This window comes from Monopterus albus, unplaced genomic scaffold, assembly GCF_001952655.1.
Source record: "Monopterus albus unplaced genomic scaffold, M_albus_1.0 scaffold4.1, whole genome shotgun sequence".
Lineage (NCBI taxonomy): Eukaryota > Metazoa > Chordata > Actinopteri > Synbranchiformes > Synbranchidae > Monopterus > Monopterus albus.
This window is the reverse complement of record NW_018127884.1, coordinates 4,381,243-4,400,535: the sequence shown is the minus strand read 5'-3', so window position 1 is coordinate 4,400,535 and position 19,293 is coordinate 4,381,243. Positions and strand designations below refer to the sequence as shown.

Here is a 19,293-nt window from a genome sequence, read left to right as displayed (position 1 = left end):
TGTTAAAAATTCTATTAATTTGCACCACCCTGCAAAAGTATTGCGTCACCCCTGTAGTCACACTCTGAAATCCCCATGTATTTCAGTCCCTTTGAAGGGACACGAATGCTGAAATGACATCGAAGGAACCTGCTAGAGTATCACACTAATTGAAGTTGACAAAAATACGAACTGCACCCTTCTGAACTGCTGACATTGAACAGGGCGGATTAGGCAGCGTATATTAACAACAGATGACAGGCTGGTGGGAACGGGATGGGCCGTGTCATGGACAGTCGGCCGTGGATGGTCACAGATCGGAGTCACGGCAGAAATAAAGAAAGGAAAATGTCTTACTTCATCTTCTTTTTCCACCTAACCCACACATAGATTGGAAAAAGAACAAACCGTGAGACATATTAGTGTGGTCTTGTGTATTATGAAGTCATATGTACACACAGATACATAAACTCAGTCAAAATATTTTATAAACTCAGTCAGAATCTTTTAAACAATTTCAGACCTCATGAAAATAATGAAAAAAGGCAAAAATATCACAAGGCAGTGTTAACATCTGACAGACTGCACTGTTCTCAATGTTATAGTCTAAATACGTAATTAGTGATGAAAAGGAAAAAACTATAAACACACACAACAGAAAACATGACAACATAAGGTAAAGCATTGCATCAACAGTTTATACATATCTGTTTTGAAAAGTGTGTTTTTGGAATTGTCCATTATTCACTATACAAAAGGTCTTCAAGTGCATGGCAAACATACATATTACATATCAGCATAGGAGCTTGTGCAGTGATCATACACTTAACTCAGGAAATTATGCAGTGGACGCTTCAATTAACACCACTGCTTGTCATATATCCATATAAAATTCAGGTTTGCTCAAACATAAAAACCAAAACCCAAGATGTTCAAGGAGGTCTGCATTTATTTTTTTTTTTACTCAGCAGTTAGAGTTACTCACTCTAAAACTTAGATTTAAGGTGCTAGTTTCTTCTAACAACCTAACCTGACTGTGAAACATCTACAGTATGTTTGTTAGCCACCATGCTGTATGCCATCACATTCAAATACCCATTAGTAAAAGTCTACCTACATACAGTATATATGCAGTTTACACATGTACAGTATTATATATCATGTAAATAAACACGTATCACTTTTTCTTTTCATATATATAAGGATCTGGTCCATGTAAGTTTCTGAAAAGGAAAAAATAGAAAATCCTTGATGGAGCATCATAAATTATGACTATCATGCAGCACTGCTGCAAAATACAAATATATACACTGTATACACTGATTCCAGAGTGGAGTTTACAACTCCAAAGCAGTAACAGGGAAGGACCACAAGCTTCAGTCAGCCTGTCTAATATTAGGGTGAGCCTCCAATAGCAGTTTATGAGTCTATACATTAGTTTTGATAAATATTTGAAAACATCTTTTATGTTAAGAAACAAATCACTGCAATCCTACTCACCACCATTCTCAGATTTCTGTCCTCTGTCACTCAAGATATTAAATTAATATCTTGTACAAGTCACTTGAAGTGAGATGTGACAAGAGCATTACCACTTTAGTCCACATAATGACACCTTGAAATAAAAGATGCTGAATCTTGCTCTGAGGCTGAGACGAAGTCCAAACATCTGCTACCGGATGGTCAGAGGCTGCCAATGTTGGGGAAGCTTTTGAGCTTCTCTGGGAAGTCGTCTTTATAGAGCACAGGATCTGCACGGTGTTCCACCACCTTCAGAGGCATTGTGCCAAAAACGGATGCAAACTTGTTGATGCACTCAGATCTAGGGATGAAACCAATTTATTTACATGAATTTATTTAGCAGCTTCTGATGTTTAAAAATTGTGTATCAGAATCTGCTTTATACATAGTGTTTATATATATATATAGATATGAAGTCTTTACCTTTTTCTGTTTTTAATAAGGTGTTCGTCATCCTCAAAAAATTCTTCTATTTATAAACTTTACATTTTTACATGTTTATACCTCTATTCACTGGCATAAAGGCTACGTCCTGTCAGTGACCTTGTATGTTACATCTGCACAACTCAGAACCTCACTGTGTAAGTTCTGTCAAATATGTTTTGTCTTATATGTATGACTTGAATTAGATGACTGCATCTAATGTTAAAGAAGTTTAGGTCTAATAGGCAAATTGAGTTTTACCCTAGTTTTATGTAACAAAGCAAAAGTTATTGTGTTTCCTGCTGCAACAAGACAACTGTTAACTGCAGATTATGGTAAATAAAATTCACCTGCAATGAGCTGAAAAGCTTCTGGTAACACACTGATTTTGCATCCGAGTCCCTCCAAGTAACTAAAACCTTTTTTGTGTGCGTATGTGCAACAAACAGTACTTTAACCATCCTATTAAGTGTGTTATTAAAAACAAAGACGGATACATTTATATATTTTTGAAAGATAACACTCAAAAACAATGTGCTAATACTGAACTACTGAGATTATGTACAATGTCGAGCCAAAGTAATATGGTGGTTGTAACACGCACATGAAAAAATACATTAGCTACAGACAACAACAAGATATTTCCAGCACTTTACTCACACACACACACACACACACACACACACACAAATAACAAATAATAAAAAAAACCTTTAATTATGGTAATTTTATCCAAGATTTCTAAAACAAAGTGCCATACCTCTCCACCATGTGTGTCTGATCCAGGGACAGTCCATCAATGGCAGTACACTCAGGACACTTGAACTTTTTCCTGGGGGTCACCTAAAGAGAAACACCAGTAATGTCAGCTCACTTTAACTGTTTGTTAGACTGCAGCAGCCCAGACAGAAGCTAATGAACTGTCTTGTCTGATTAAGTCTAAGGCATCTTACAGTGCCTTCTCTTAAGCACAACATAGGGAACATGTCTGAATTCTCATCAGTGGAACTGAAGACAGATGATGTATGTCCAGTTTCCATCACATCTACACCCCAGCATATGCCTGCACCCAGTGATGTGGAATCTGTGAATTTAAGTGTGCACAGAAAAAAGAAAGTGAGAGACAAAAGGAGAGGTAGACAAATGGGGTGGGGTGGAGTGTTTTCTGAAGGAACCCGTTTGTGATATGGCAGGAGCAGAGGTGCAGGCATAAAGAAGTGTGCGGCTTGTGATTTGATGGCAGGGTGTGTGTGAGTCCCTGTGAGTTTAGGAAAACATACTCAGAGGGGGAGTGTCAGTGAGTGACAACTAGATAAGGGAGGTTAAGGCCAGGCTTTAGCTTGGGCCTCTGCACCTGGGCACAGTCAGTGGGATGGGGAGGGGGAGAGGCAGTGAAGTCAAAGGGTGAGAGCTGATCAGAACCAGAGATGCTGGTCCACTCTGTTAAGATTCAGCCTCCCCGTGCAAGCTTAAAGCATCCAGGCCACTCAGAACTATAAATGTACCTTTATGGGTGCTTTGCCTGTGATGTTAGCCACCAGGAAGTTCATGGCAATATCTTCACAGTTCATGTGGGCGTCCACCCAGTTCTTGATGTCTCCTGGCATCTTGTATGTGTACAAATAGTTGAAGTACTGGAATGGAAGCAGATTGGCAACAACAAATGATTACTAGGTGTCATATACATTTACTGCAGACTTATTATGTATAATAATGCAGACACAGTTTGACTGGATGACCCATGAGTATGTAGGAGAAATGACTGCACTAGAATTTGCTTTGAACTTAAAGTGTGTGAGCTTTTAGGTTGAAGAGAGATAACCCTGCGGTACCTACGACACCCTGCTCGTCTATCACAGTCATCTTCTTGCCTGAAATCCAACACATACCCAGAACAGAGGTCTTCAGGAAGTTCCCTAATCTTTTCTGCTGAATTCATTTTTTTATTTGATTTCCAGATATAATACATTTTTCCTTTTCAAAATTGGTTCTGGTTCTTTACATTACTAAGCAAAAGTGCTAACTTGTATTAAAGACGTAAAGGCTGAGCGCAACCAGCCAGAACTACTGAATTTTAGCAAAGCTTTCCCAGGTCACCTTGTGATAGAAAGCGGCTCCAGTTAGAACCATGGAGACCTCGTTGGTCCATTCTGACTCGTACTTCCACTTCCCCATTTCATGGTCCCAGAGGTGCAGCCGGCCTGGGTAGCCCACCAACCTGTCTGGGAACTCCCTCCATACCTGGAGCAGGACAGAAGATGGATAGTTAGACATTTTCAGATGAACTGAACTATGCGGATTACATAAAAAAAAAAGAATGATTAGGGAGTATTTTTTAATACTTAATGCTTTCTTTTAATACTTTTAAAACAGACATTTTTATGTCTGTTTTAAATATTTCTCAATTACATATTTCTTCTCAGTCAAAAACAATTTCAGATAGAAGTATCTTTATGCTTTATAACTGGCTGAACAACTCAAGCTTAACAAAAAGCGAGTCTGATCCTTCTACTGCAAGCAAGAAGCACTGTGACAGACAGCTTCACAGTGTTGCCAGTAATCCTATGTAATTATCTCTAAACTGAGCACAATTTTATTAAATGGATTCTAAATGGATTCAGGTGAGTGTGGCGGGCGAAGCGGGCCCTGGCAGGTATGTGGGCATGGAAAGCATCATTCTTCACACATCAAACACAGGCAGGCAGTCAAGTCCCCAGCTAGTGGCGAATGAGACTGTAATCTCTCTCAATGACTTTAAACTCAACTTGAAATGGTACACCCTGACATGAGGGGAAGGATGGGAAAATATGGTCAAGGTTAAAGGTTTTAGTTCGAATGGGGGTCTTTTTCTCACCTCATAGCCAAACTGCAGTTCATCAGATGTCAGCATGATGATGTCATCATCTATTGCTAGCACAGCCTCTGTCTCGATCTCATCATAGGGGAAGAAGCGGTTGCTCAGCTTATTCTCTTTGGTGCGTACAACTTTATTGCAGAGTTTGCATGTTCTCCTTGTGCCTATACTCTGGCTTCCTCCCACAGTCCAAACACATGCAGGTTAGGTAAAGTGGTGACTCTAATTATGTGTCAGCCTTCTGATAGACTAGTGACCTGTCTTTAAGCTATTTGAAGACATCACCTTGGGCTCAGGGGAAACATGATGGGCATTTTTCACTATTTTGTGACATTTCATTAACCAATCAATTAAGAGAGAAAGTGATCAGTTAGGTAGGAACTTATATAGCACATGCACTTCTTTCATACATTTTTAGGAGTCAAACAAAATTACAAATACTGCCACTATCAGTGTCTGAAGATGTGTGAGGAATTATGTTGTCATTTATGTGAAGTCTAGCCTGGCAGTGGAAAACAGTGCTCTGGGAGCTTAAATCCACTGACTTGTATCACTATGCTAACCTCAAGCGCGTGCAAATCTAACCACACTACAATTCTTCAGGAGAAAGATCAACAAAGTGTTTTTGCAGGGGAGCATTTCAAAGATCTTGGGCAGCGTCCATGGCACGAACTATGGTACAAAGAGATCACACAAAATGTGTCCCCTCATTAATGGGCTAACAGGGGCCTGGCAGCATATAAGAGCAGCTCTAGATCCTCCACGCCATGTCTGAGGTATGCTGTCAAAAGCTATTGTTGGAAAACTGCTATGTTAAACACCCAGAATCTCTTCTTTCACTTTTGCTGTTAGGCCTTCTTTTATTTCCAAGGCCGGAAAGAACAGAAGGAGTAAAGGAGTTATATGCTATTATGTGAAATTTAAAACTTTACTGCTGTGGCATGGCTCCAAATGTGCACACTTAATTATTTTATGGCTTATTAAAGTGTACTGAAGAATAAACAAAAAGCTGTATGTTCTGAAGAATAAGCTAAGGTTGTTTTAAGCATGCATTTATTGTAGCAGTGTGGCAGTTAATCTCAGCTGGTTTATAGACTACTGGTCAAACATTTGGCCACTTTCCTAGTGACCTGAACTGGAAAGTGTGTCCAAGTGTTTAACTGGCAGTGTAGGTAAAAAAAAAAAGATTAATAACAGAAACAAACACTGAAAGCAAGAAAGGTCAAGAATTTCATTTCAGTCTGTCATAAAACATGATCTTCAGACTCTACGTCAGCATCTTCTTAAAAAAAAAAAAAAAAGTAAGATCACAGGAGGAAGCAAAAGTGTGAGCCTGTAAATGCATCAAATTAAGGCCTGGTGTGGATGGTGAAGAAATCCACCTTCATATTGGACCAAGCCCCATGAGTCTGACCTGTTAATGGCCCCTTGTTAATTCTAATGGTCACAAAGCTCCAGCCAGGCGCCGCTGATGCCTCTAATAAAAAGGCAACTCAAACTCATGAGGGAGCACTTTAAAAGTCATCTCATTACTTCATTAAATTAGCCAGTTCTTACAGCAGCAGGACCACTTTAACTCCTGCTTAGGTTAAGCAAACAGTGGTATAAGACATGATGAACTGTTGTATCCTTAATTGCCAGATTAAGGCAAATAATTAGAGCGCAAGGTCCAATAAATAGCACATAATAAGAGGCTATTATGACATCTCTGATAAAGTACAACTGAAGAAGTCTTGAGCCACACACTAGAAGTACTGGAGGACAAACAAGAGCCTTAATGGCAAGATTTTTTTTCAGGGCTGGTGTACTAGTTAGTCTTACATAATAAAACTATATATACACACACAACTATAGTTTTAGAAAGCTTCATTAATGTTTTATTTTTGATGAAAATCAGTTCTACGCACCCTCTGGAGGACTTTTGTTCTGGTTATTCCACACCACCAACAGCTTTGCCAAGCTAGGTACTTTGGAGATTTCAGTGATGACCCGGAAAAGACTCTCAACACGATCGTACGTCAGCACCACTGCTGTGAACCCAGGTGCCCTTGGCGGGATAAGTGGCAAAAACAGAGGGCTGTTTACACTGGACCACTTCTACACAAGACAGGAAACAAAGAAAAACAAAGGCTGTTTAGGCCACAGATATCTTTATTCGTTTGTTTTCATTTATTGTTTTTCATGGAGTGCTACTGTAGTTAGTCTCATGTCTTCTGTGTCACCTCTGTTCATCAGGTTTTCCACAGTTTAATGCACTATAATAGTGTTTCACTGGACAGTAAGGCCATCTGCAGTAATTTCCACATGATGCTTTTTATTATGGAGCAAAGGTCATCCAATAATATCTCTCAGGCGCTAATGGAGTCTGAGCACACAGTGCCAAACGCTTCCAGTCAGAATGCCAAGTAAATGAAGGAGCTGTTCGGAAGGACAAAAAAAAAAGAACAGGAGTTTCAAAACAAGACAGGTTGGCTACCCTTTTGTGATTCTTCTGTGACAGATGGGAGGAAATGAGGCAGTGGGAAAAGGTGAAAGAGATGAATTTGCCAGACAGTGAATAGTAAGTCATCTATGGTCATTGTGGAACTTGGCTCTTCTTCATTGCTCCCCTGTAAAATGGCCTGTAAAGCCTGAGAGCTGAGGTTGTGTGTACCAAATACTAAGCTTTAAAAAAGTTAAACTGTAATTTGGACTAGACTGACACAACTAGTCTAATCTGTGCACAAATGTATTTACTTACTGTTTACTAAGGTTTGTTTCTCAAGTGAAATAAAAAGACAACCCCTATATTTTCATTTACAAGCATGTACTAATATAAGACTAGCAAATAGGAGCAGCATGGTTCACTCAACAAACTTCATCAAAGGCACCAGACATTTTCCACCCTGGTTACAGTGAAAATCAGTCTGAGAGCATATCTAACACAATATATCTGTGGGCTTCTTGAAGTCCATAAAAACCCTGTTTCTCCTCTTGCCCCTGGAGGCTACAGAGTGATTATGTTTCTCCTTCCCCAGCATCAATGCAAGTCTGTCAACAGAGACGCAGCCACTCAGTCACTCCTCCACCAATAAAAATTCACTTTACTGGCAAGTAGAAACTTCCTTGTGGTTTCCCGCACGTTGTCATACAAGTAGCGGAGGAAACGGTTAAGCTAACATGCGTACGCAGCACAGATGCATTAAAACAGAATAAAAGAAGCAGACCACTTAAGTCATTTGTCAAACTGAATAAATTAAATGAAAAGAGCCATAGCTCAATGCCACCAACAGGAGTTTGTGTGTTTACACTTAAAAGATGACTTTTATTTGGTTATATGAACTGCTTGAGCAGTTCTTCAGTAATCTTAGACATGTGAACACCTTCAGAGGTATGTGGATTAGGAGCAAGATAAAATGATGAGCTGCTAAGTATTTAAGGTGCCACTATCTGTCTGCCTTCCCCATTTATATGTATAAACATTCCTAAAGAAAAAACATTTACATTATATTCTTTAATTCCACATATTAAACATTACTCACGGATACAGAAGCACAGTAGTGCTAGATTAAATCTAATCTTTCAATTTATTGCTGAGCAATTCAAGCAATAAAGTTGCAACATAAGAGATTCATTAGCATCAGAAAAGAGATAGTGTATATTTGTTTTTGTCTTATTTTGTGCTGACTTCAGTCATCTGGATTTAAAAACTGACTGAGATTAAAAGCGCCACCTTTCAGTTTTAAAACAGCTGAAGGTCTTCTCAATAACAGTGGTTGAACAGTCTAGGATTGATAGCCCCTTTCAGCCTTGGGGGATTATGTCCAATACACTTTAAAGTAGATGGTTAAACACATGTGAATGCACACAAACTCAAAATAAAGTTGAAAGTCAGCACTTCAATCTTACCATAGTTCATTCCTTTCAAACAATACTAGCAGACTGTACCTTTAAAGAAGTCAGTGATTAAATAAGATTTCTATATGCTCAGTCACTACAAAAACATTTCAAATTCTGGCAAATTTGAGTCTCAGATGCCTCAATGTGTGTAATGTGTGAACTATACAAGTATGCCCACTACCTAGAAACCCCAAACAAAAAGCAGCTTGTCCCTTATTCTGAAACCCCCCTCTAAAGGCACCAGCAATCCAAGGAAATGTGTTTTCAATTACCAGCCTGCAAACTACAGGAGGAGAGGGGGAAAATGTCTGCCTGATTTATTTAGTGCTCTGTGCAAGTTTTTCTCACCATCCAGTCACTGAATCCATCGAGAAAACACTTCATCTCAGGCAGGAATGGCCAAAGGTCTGTACCCTGACACAATTTACCTCCTGTGCATTTGGACAAACTTTGATGCCTGAGTGATACTGATAGACTTGACTGGGGGTTAGATGCTCTGACAAAACATTTGGACATAAGTGGACAATGCCAAGTGTAACTGCCGATTAACAAGATACCTACTCAGAGGAAAACAGGAAGCCATGATCAAGAGTGAGCAGATACTTTACTGTAAACCTATCCATCCTGATGACAGGATGTACAGATCTGCACTGAAATGGCAAACATCTGAAAACACCACTCTGAGCAGTTTGTTTACACCAACGCAACCTGATTGTGACTGCATTTCAGTGGATCTACTTATAATGGAATAATTGCAGACATTTGACAAATGCACAAACGGTATTATCCATCTAGACGCAGGCTCACATGCACATGCCTCTACCCCTTGACTGAGGACGCAGGAGACTCTAGATCAGAGCAGCATGATTAACAACTCCTGAGAGATGGTTGCACAGCCAAGCTGTCTGCAGCCACAAACTCCCACAGCCGCAGGGATGCTCAACACACACACAAACACACACACACCATCCTTCTTGCACACTCTCTACAAGGACAATGAGTCAGACATGCAGGAACTTATTTTTTACCACAAACACTGCATGTGTGGCTCTTTAGAAGGAGGAAAGGCATCTACCGTCACTCTGTCAGAGAGGCTTGATTTACAAGGAGCATGAGAGCAGGGAAGCTTATGTGGCACTATGAGCCTCTGTATGGTCAATGTGTCATTCTGGGTAGGTGCCATTAAAAAAAATGGCTGTATGTTGGAAGAAAGCACCCTTCAGGGTATTAACATGGTTAGTAACAGACACTTCTGAAATAAACATGGATGGTTAAGACACAATACAATAATCTTGCTCAGTGGCTAAAATCCTTGAAATATGCATGTTAACATCTACTCTACACAGTTACTTACAACCACAGGTGGATTGTTCCACTGCTCATAAGTCCGTGCAGCATATGGGTAGATACGGTCATTGATGATCTGGAGCGTCGTCAGTCCAATAGCTTTCATGGAGCTGAAGTAGGCCTCCCAGAACCAGCGTGCCTATAGATAAATAGAACACAACTCCTTAAAATGCACCCACATCAGCACAAATGGGCAAAAAAGCAAACAAAGCAACTAAGCGATCACTTTTTGTAGGCAACTTTCAGATATTCACCTTACGGATAAAGACAAAACATAGGTTCAGAATTGAATATTTGCACTGATTTATGAAAATGAAAACATTTGTAACAAAAAACCTTTTTCATTATCAAAACATGCAGCACACAGATGCAGAAAAAAAAACCCTGCTAATGTTTGCAGAATTCATCACCATAATAGAACTGTCAATGAAATGGTAACACAATAACAGTACTTTGTATGTGTGTACTGAACACATTGACTGTTTATGCCAGCTAGAATAATTGACCTGAGCTTCAATCTGTAGTTTACTAAACTGTTGCCATGTTATTAGCGATTATAAAACTGTTTTTTTATTTTACTTTTCCCCCCCATATAGCATATTGCCATGACCTAACAGAAGATAATACCAGTGTGAGGTCATAACTGAAAATCCAACTGTTTCTCCAGGTTCACATCTTTAAAGACAATTTTGCAGCCCTCTGAAATATCTTTTGACTGTGCCTGTTTTACGTCAACAGACCTCTGATGTGAAAAGCAGACGTTAAAGATAAGTTGTCTTAAACTATGTCTAATGTTATCACATTGGCTGCTGCAAAATCCAACTCAAACTGCCTTTGTTCACAAGGCTGTAAGCATGAGAAAGAATACCTGTGCACTGTATGTTATTCAGATTGTTTGCTAAAGCTCTAATTGTGTTAGAGTTGAGAGGCAGAGATAAAATTTTAAAGGGAACAAGCCTAATATTTCCATAGGGTCCATGAACTCTTTTTTTTTTTTGTGGCTGTATACCTCAAGTTTAACATTTATACCTCCTTGCCTACTGCAAGCTGACCTGAATCCAGCCCACCTCAATGACCCACAGTTCTGAGGTAGAAGACGGGAATATTTGACTGATTGTGTAAAGAGCAGTCAGCTTTAATATTTTCTTGTTCTCCTATTGGAATGCACCAGTGTGTGTGCCCAAAGACAGCCCTTAGTTGAACAACAGGTGACTATTGCCTAAATCACCAATTTCTGTGTGTGGGATAAAGCACCGGAGATGTACAACAGCACAAAAGCAGCATGCATTTCTATAGAGGGGGTGGAGAGAATCCAAAAAGACTAATCTCAGAGAAGGATCCCAATGGCCCATAAATCAGCCAGTGATGAAAGTTTCTTTTCCGATCGGGAGGAGGCAGAAAGCAAACTGTGCTGGCCCAAGGGTCCATTCTACCACCCTCCACCCTCTCCCAGCGCCTGCAGGAATTTTTATGAGCGGGGAAGAAGACAGCATTTCAAGAGAACAAGAGAAAGCCTTAATCCATCAGCCAGTTTCTAGCCCACAACCTCCACTTTGTTCTTGTTTGTTCTACTAATGAAAAAAATGTGTAGCAGTACAAACAGAGCATCTCTGACATCCTCGAAAATGAGCTAAGCAACATTTACTTCACCAATAAAAATAAAACTGTGTGTAGCATAAATTGTACCTGTAAACCTGCTGCAAATATTGAGAACTAATATAAACAATCCTGAGAGAGTCGGGTCCACATTATATTTCCTCTGTACGTCAAACTTAACAGCCCTCTGAAGTAACACCTACCTTCTTGTTTCCTTCTGGTTTAGAGAACCATCACTCATTTGTTATTAAAAATAAAGGTCAAAAAGATGATCAAAAACAACATATATTACTGTCAAGTGTCTGCCATATGATTCAACCCCCAGACCAGAACAGAAGTGAACAATCATTAAAACAGCAGTGAAACAAAGTCTGTTTCAATCATGTGAGCTGCTCACTAGGATATACTATGTTGCTCAAGATTTATTAGCACTTTAAACTGTGATCAAAACATTTCCACTCAAACGCATGACTTGTTAATAATAATTTCCTGGTCTTCCAAGTGTAAGTCAGTTCTTACTAGAATGCCTAAAATAAAAACTTAGCAGGACTGTGTGTGTCTAGAGAACCATAACGGACAACCTCTGCTTTGACAGCGGGCTTCGTGTGGGATTACACAGTCTTTGTGTTACTGAGCCCCATGGTTGTATTAATTACAGACTACTCTGCATAGCTTATGTGGCTCTAAACAATGTGCAGTGCAACACAGAGGTTCACCATGGGACTGTACTGTGTCCTCTTCTGTTCAAGCTTTACACTTAAGACTAACTTTGGGCTGTGAACTAATAACACCTACATTTGTGCAGGTGAGGAAAAAGAACAGGAATCTAGTGGCGGACCTCAGCTGATGGCTTAAGGAAATCAAATCTGCAAAATTCTATACATCGGGGAGAAAGAGACAGAGAGAGCAGAGAGAGAGGGATGTGCTAATGAATGTATAGAAAGTAATGTCCTGTTTTCAGGGTATCACCCAAACAAGGCTCATGGGAGTCACCAGCATGGCTTCAGTAGTCTCACTTGAGCACGGTTAACAAACAGCATCTGTTTGGTGTGTGGGTTTTAAAATGCAACCCAAACAGATGCAATTACTAAGACTTTTCCCTTGAATTAACCAAATCTTCTCTCCCTACAGGATGAAACTGCAACAAAAACTATCAATATTTGTGTGAAATTAAAAAACACCTGGACTGTCAGGGAGGCAGCTGATGAACAACAACGAACAGTAATTTGAGGACTTTTTCAAACAAAAGAAGCTTAAATCTATTTGCTTTTGTCAATCAGTTATTTAGTCTCCTTACCAAACCACCCCATGAATCAATCCTTCCAAATAAAATAAAGCAGTAGTAACAATAATGCATGCTGAATAAACTTTCAACTATATTAAAGTATATAATATATTAAAATATAAGTTGTTTATAATATTATTTTCTTTCAGGTGAGTCTGCATTGTCTATTGTTATTTTTGTACATCTGTAGGCCAAAAAGTCAGACCACATAGACACACTAACAAAGCAAAGACCGCTGAGCCCTCTGCTGGTAAAACTAATGAAAGATATCAGCTCAAGCTTGTCAAAAAAATAAAATCAACATTTGAAGAAATAAGGATCTAATCATGCATTGAAATATATTTTCTCACAATCATTAAAATGACCCCATCTTTTACACTTTTTTTGCAGGTGGGGTGGTTCTGTTGGCAGCATTTCTTTATGCAATACAAAGTATTAAATAGTTGGACACAGGCAATTTGCTTTCAATTTGCTTTCATTTCATTTTAAATTATAATAATAAAAATTTAATTCTGACCAGAAAGTATGGTTCTGAGAAAGATTACTAATTACTAATATTACTTGCAGTAATAAAAAAACAAACAAACACAAGAATCAAAGTGACCTGTAGGATGACATTCTCTGGTGTGTGATCTGTGACCAGTATGGCAAAAAAAAAATCCTATTTAGCAGGACATTACTTTAATCAAAATTCAAAGTAAAGTTACTTCTGCAGAGAAATGTCTCAGACTAGAATCTGAGACTGCCTGCCAACCCCCAACTCACAAGCAAGCTGTTTTTGAGCTTGTCTGGTGTAATCCAATCCCTAGGCGGTCTCTGAGCCCTTTGCCCAAAATTTCTGTTTGGCCAGTATAATTGGTAAATGGACTAGAGTTGATTCAAGGGAATGAGGAGCAGCTGAACTGGTGCACTGCTCTGACTTTTGTTTATTGTGGCTCAACCCAGATATCAAATGGAAAGAGAGAGTGAGCTGTATTCTGAGAGTTTTACTAAGGTTCATATCAACATGTAGGATCTTCTGAAAGCTTTTTAAAATCTAGACTGAGCAAAGAAACATCATCCCATTGCACATCACATGAAATTTGTTTTGAGTTCTACAGACTTGGTTAAGACACAAGCACATCTTAGACATGCAAGTCCACTAGGCAGCTATCACTAACCCCAAGTGACAGCACTACTGACCGTCCTTGTCAATGGGATTTCTTAAACTGCAAACAAGTTTTACTGAGAGATGTTTTCTCTTCAGTTAGACATTGACGGTTACCTGTCTCTGCATCTCTTCAACTTGTCTGTGAGGAATACTCTTTAGGATAGTGTACATCTCTGATAGCTTTTCCTCAGGAATAACCACAGATGCCCTGTGCAGAAAGAAGAATGTTAGCTTAATGAACTGAAAATGAAGACTGATAAACTTTTTATTTGCTTTTCATCTGTTCAGTGACTTAGGCAGACCTTTTCCAGTCAAGTACTTCAGAGAATGGCAGAATGTAAGAGTCAGCAAGGATGACAGGGACACAGCCAGCCTGCAGCACATCACTCAGGGCAGCCTGACCCAAACGTGCCCCCCTCAAAACTACACAGAACGAAGATTCCTGTAGACACACATTGAGAGTAAATTGTTGATGGGACAGGCAACTTCACACTGTACCATCAAACTAAATAAAAACTGGCTATGTTGTCCAATTTACAAGGAGTCTGTAACAACCAAAGAACATTTTAGAAACTAACTGCGTTTTGACCACAAAAACAAAAGGTTACCGTGGCTTTAGTTCCTGCATTATCATTTCTACCTACTAAAACATTACTGCTACTGAAGATGTTATTTAGTCAAAGCAGAAGGACCGTCAGGCTCCACAAACTGCAATGATCATCGCTGCTGAGTGGTAAAACATAAGCTTACAGAGTGCTTAAATACACTTACCAGCCACTTTATTAGGAACAACTGTACAACTGTATGCAATTCAATGCAACACTTCTGCCTTTAAATCTGTTTATGAAGCTCAAATCGTTCCAGAGTGTACCCTGCCTCACATCCAATGTCAGATAGCTCTTGTTAGGATAAGCAGTATAGCTAATGGGTGGATGACAATTTCACCAAACATTTTGAGCTTCATAAACACAGGCGAGAACATGAAAGTGTTACCCTGAACTGCATACAAATGCACAGGTGTACCTAATCAAGTAGCCAGTCAGTGTATGTATACAGGATCCTTTTGGCTATAACAAGCACTACTTGTTGGTGATATTCCATAAGGTCTTGGAGTGCAAAGTGGGGTAAAACTATGGAATAATTTAAGTGTGGACATAAAAAATAGTAATAGAATTGACGAGTTTAAACATAAATATAAAGGTATGTGTCAATCAAGATATATGCAAGAACAGGCTTAATGATTAATTAGATGGAACATTGTGGGTGTGGTGTATGAATGTTAACACTTTGTAATAATTCTTTAGTATATTACTTGTGTGGTGTAGAAGAGAATTATCTATGTAGAGATACTGCTTGCAAACCAATGATGGTAAGATGATGTCATGGGGTAGGACTGGATAAGTCTGACTTCTTCCTACTCCATTCCAGCATGTACTAGGTATAAGCAAATTGTTATTGGATTAGCATTTGTTGGATATGTGTAAAATTATGTGTTGATATATCAACTGTCCTTACATGCTTGAAAGAATAAATCAAATCAAATCAAAAATCAAATATTTCATACATTTACTGTATTTGAAGATACTACTGTAGCCAAAATAAATAAAATGGATTTAGATTCAAAATTTTAATACAATTGGTTCTCCCACCTGCAGGATCTGTGGGTAGTCATACACCTGCCCCTTGTAGCAGCGTTTTCGTGCAGAGGCAGCACCATGGGAGAGGTTGCTACATTTGTCCAGGAGCAGCAGCGCTTCTCCGTTTTCTTCCTTCAAGCGCTCCAGTTCAGCACGGTACTCTCGGTGAATGGCGGTTTGAGAAGACAGAATAAAGTAGCGCCGTGGGCTGAAGCAATGAAGACAAGAGATACACAAATTATAAAGTCATACGTTACATTGTGGACTATTATTAAAGCCTTAACCAAGACACATCTAAAGAGTGATAATAAGTCAGTTATCTTATTTAGAAGTCCATTCTAAATATTACACGTCACTATGTTCCCTTAGAGCACAGTCTGTAAAGAAGTACTCAATGTATAAATAAGGTTATGCAACAAGATGAGAGTTAATGCATGAGGTGTACTCACCCAGGCTGTCTCTCAGGCAGCTCAACATCTGCAGAAAGGGGGCTGTAAACTGGGATGCTGACATCATAACCTTGTCTGTAGGTCCATGTAGAAAAACCACCTCCAGCCAGCAGTGCTCTGAAACAAATGGGCCTGGATTGTAAAAATGCTTGAGCACAATGGGATTGTCAACAGAAGTGAGCTACAGAAACATATCTTAAAACATAAATTTATTAATCTTGTTAATTTCTGTGAGCATTTCTACTACCAACAATAATAATGTGAGACATGAAGTGACATCAAACAAAGCTATGACCTTGTGCTCACTACAGTTTGGAATAACAGACTGGTGGAGTAAAGAGTAGTTAATCAGATTCTATGATGTTTCTCACATGCAGAGTCTGTTTCCTGGGCTTTAAATGCATTCATTCAGGTCTGCTGAAAATATTTTCTCTCCTAACTGCTTAACATCTTCATCAAATGATCATTCTTAATTATAGTAACTGCTACTTAAAGTTGCATAATCCAGTTTTGCATGCAAATGAATTTCATCTGCCTGTTACTACAAACAGCTAACAATATATTTAATTGCACTGTAAACTTTGAATTTCACAGTGGTACAGATGATAATGAAATAATTACTAAAATTGTATTTAAGATGCATGCATGTCATTACCTGTCCCTGGGCACATCCAAGGCAGTGTTGTAATCTGGAGGGCCTCCAGGTAACATATTGAAAAGTAGGTGATTCATTCCTTTGTCCCATCTACAAAATTCACAGACAGGATTAGTGTGGGAACAATGATAATTACATGATGGCAGTTTTGCTAATTAATTCTTTTTAAAGTAGCAATGTCCCAAGTCAATCCTTTTATTGATGACCAGAAAAGAGAAATTTTCAGACATGACTTTGATTGGTTTTTGTGATAGTTCCTTATGGGGTTACTGGTTGACATTTCTGACATTTTAGGATGCAAGTTATCGATCAGTATATTATGTGGTACTTTTAAAAAGTTAGTTTCTGTCCTACATAATATACATGGTTATAAACAACTTCTGGGGATTAAAAGGTTACATTTCAATTTTAACACCAATGACAACAACAATACAATACAATATGCGATAAATTAGCGAGAGCAACTGAACAGTGACAAAGCAGTAGAACTCTACTACTTAAAAATGATTAAGAGTGATTTTTTAATGACTGGTTCTAGTGTAAAGTTTACCTGGGTAGCATTGCCAGAGCTTGGGCAGTCTCTCGAATACGGAGAGAGTTCTGATTCAGCACATCAATAGAAGGGATAAAAAGACAGGCTCTGGTGACGTCATCAGTGTAAAAGTCACTGTCAGAAATGGCACCGAGCAGGTCATTATACTCCCGAGACAGTCCAATGCTGCTGATGGGAACCCCGACTTCATCTACAAACCTCTGCAGAGGGTAGATGTAGACCTACAAAAGCGTTTCAACAATTGGTGATAATTTTAACAAGGAACACTGCAAAATATTAAAGGAATACACTTAGTTTATGTGACATGGTTGTTGTTTTGAGAAGCAGTTACCTTAATTCTATTCTTAGGATTGTAGCCACATCTGTACACATCAAAACAGGTGTGCATGCGACAGCTGAGGTCACCTCTTTCAGGAATGGGACTAGAGACAGGCAGGTGGATGAGAGGTGCATCATGGACACTGCGTTTATCAAGGGACCAGTCAGCTGTGGACTCAATGGAGTGGGGCCAGAACTGAAACATCCCAGTGGCAATTAGTCCAAGCAGTACCACAGAGAAAAGGGTGATGTAGTAAATGCGGTGCTTGGTCTTCATCCGTGGGATAAGAGCAGGGCCCCGACTACTGTATTTGCTAGAGGCATACATGCCTGACAGCTCTCTGTCCAGCCAGCCACTGTAAAGATGAGACATCTGATCAGAACACGTCATATACTAGAGGTGCACTGATTAATCAATTAATCGATCAACAGAAAATTTATCACCAACTGTTTTGATAGCCAAACTATCTTTTAAGCCACTTTTAAAGCATCAATTGCAAACCGTCTCCTTACAACTTCATAAAAATGCTTTACAATGTTATACATAAACTTAATATGTTTTGGTTTCGGACTGTTAGTCAGACAACAAGTCATCTCATCACTCCTGAATATAAAAATAGGCTTTTCCCCAACTATTTTACGACATTATACAGATAAACGGTCAAAGGTTTACTACGGTCCCGACTTTTACGAAATGAAGAACAGGAATTACTATCTAGGCTAACAAGTCAGACAAATCTCTGACAAATCTCTCAACTTCAGAGAATAGTAGCTAAATACTGTCAACGACAAGTATACAGCTAGTCAACGATGTCTTAAAGGCCACAACCAACGAATAACCATAATGCGATGAAGAAAATCTTACATATAGTTTTAGTGACGTGTTAGCTGGTTAACGGCAAATTTGCGCTGCCAGAATAGCTATTAAAATGAGATTTTTACCTTAGTTTAACGTTAACCAGGATGATAACTCGGCTAATGTATCTAACGCTGTCGTTAGCTTAAAAACGCTGTATAAACATTTGTGCTAACGTAAGATGGCAAAGCACTATAAAGCATTTGTAAAGCACAATCATTTTCTAACTTTGAAGGCATATGTTTTACCCACCGATCGCTAACGGAACGGGATTCGACAATTCAATCCTAATTCATGACAACAATGGAAAAAAACATATACACTCAATAATACTGTTAATGCTAACCTTGCTTCAAGCTAACATTAGCGCCCCAGCAAATTTTTCAGCCTTTTCCGGAAGTCGTTCTTCTTTGCGTCTGGCTTTTTGTGAATCAGGAGTTAAACGCTTTGCTTCCCTCTAGTGGTAGCCGACATGATTCATCTGTGCTGTATGTGTTTTAACAATGCACATATTCTTGGTGTTAGTAGAATGAACAAGATCAGGATCAGAATACACAGCAGAGGATGTACTTCCTGCGCCAGCTCAAGAAGTTCAACCTGCCCCAGGAGCTGCTGATACAGTTCTACAGAGGAATCATTGAGTCTGTTCTCTGCACCTCCATCACTGTCTGGTTTGGCTCAGCAACCAAACAGGACAAGTACAGACTTCAGCGGACAGTCAGGACTGCAGAAAAGGTCATTGGTGTGAGCCTGCCCTCCATGGAGGACCTGTACACCTCACGGGTCAAAAG

The 19,293-nt window shown here is 39.2% G+C and overlaps 1 protein-coding gene across 1 annotated transcript; it reads right to left on the bottom strand.

Annotated features, from left to right (window-relative positions):
- Positions 1–407: 407 nt before the first annotated feature.
- Positions 408–18,893, bottom strand: ext2 (exostosin glycosyltransferase 2). Its single transcript, XM_020610127.1, has 15 exons — positions 18,755–18,893; positions 17,660–18,002; positions 17,326–17,549; positions 16,776–16,865; positions 16,121–16,237; positions 15,684–15,879; positions 14,337–14,476; positions 14,149–14,242; positions 10,011–10,142; positions 6,681–6,874; positions 4,778–4,946; positions 4,021–4,164; positions 3,429–3,557; positions 2,684–2,766; positions 408–1,801 (listed from the first exon to the last, which is right to left on the bottom strand). The coding sequence occupies exons 2-15, from the start codon at positions 17,972–17,974 to the stop codon at positions 1,663–1,665; spliced, it is 2,166 nt and encodes a 721-aa protein (XP_020465783.1). The 5' UTR covers positions 17,975–18,002; positions 18,755–18,893; the 3' UTR covers positions 408–1,662.
- Positions 18,894–19,293: the final 400 nt, after the last annotated feature.

Bases quoted from the DNA above. Each gene is read 5' to 3' on its own strand.
- ext2 (XM_020610127.1), bottom strand. From the start codon at position 17,974: ATGTATGCCTCTAGCAAATACAGTAGTCGGGGCCCTGCTCTTATCCCA. The intron at 16,866-17,325 runs GTAAACTTTACA...TGAATTTTGTAG, and splicing joins GCTCTGGCAATGCTACCCAG to ATGGGACAAAGGAATGAATC. The intron at 14,477-15,683 runs GTGGGAGAACCA...GTGTGTCTACAG, and splicing joins ACTACCCACAGATCCTGCAG to GAATCTTCGTTCTGTGTAGT.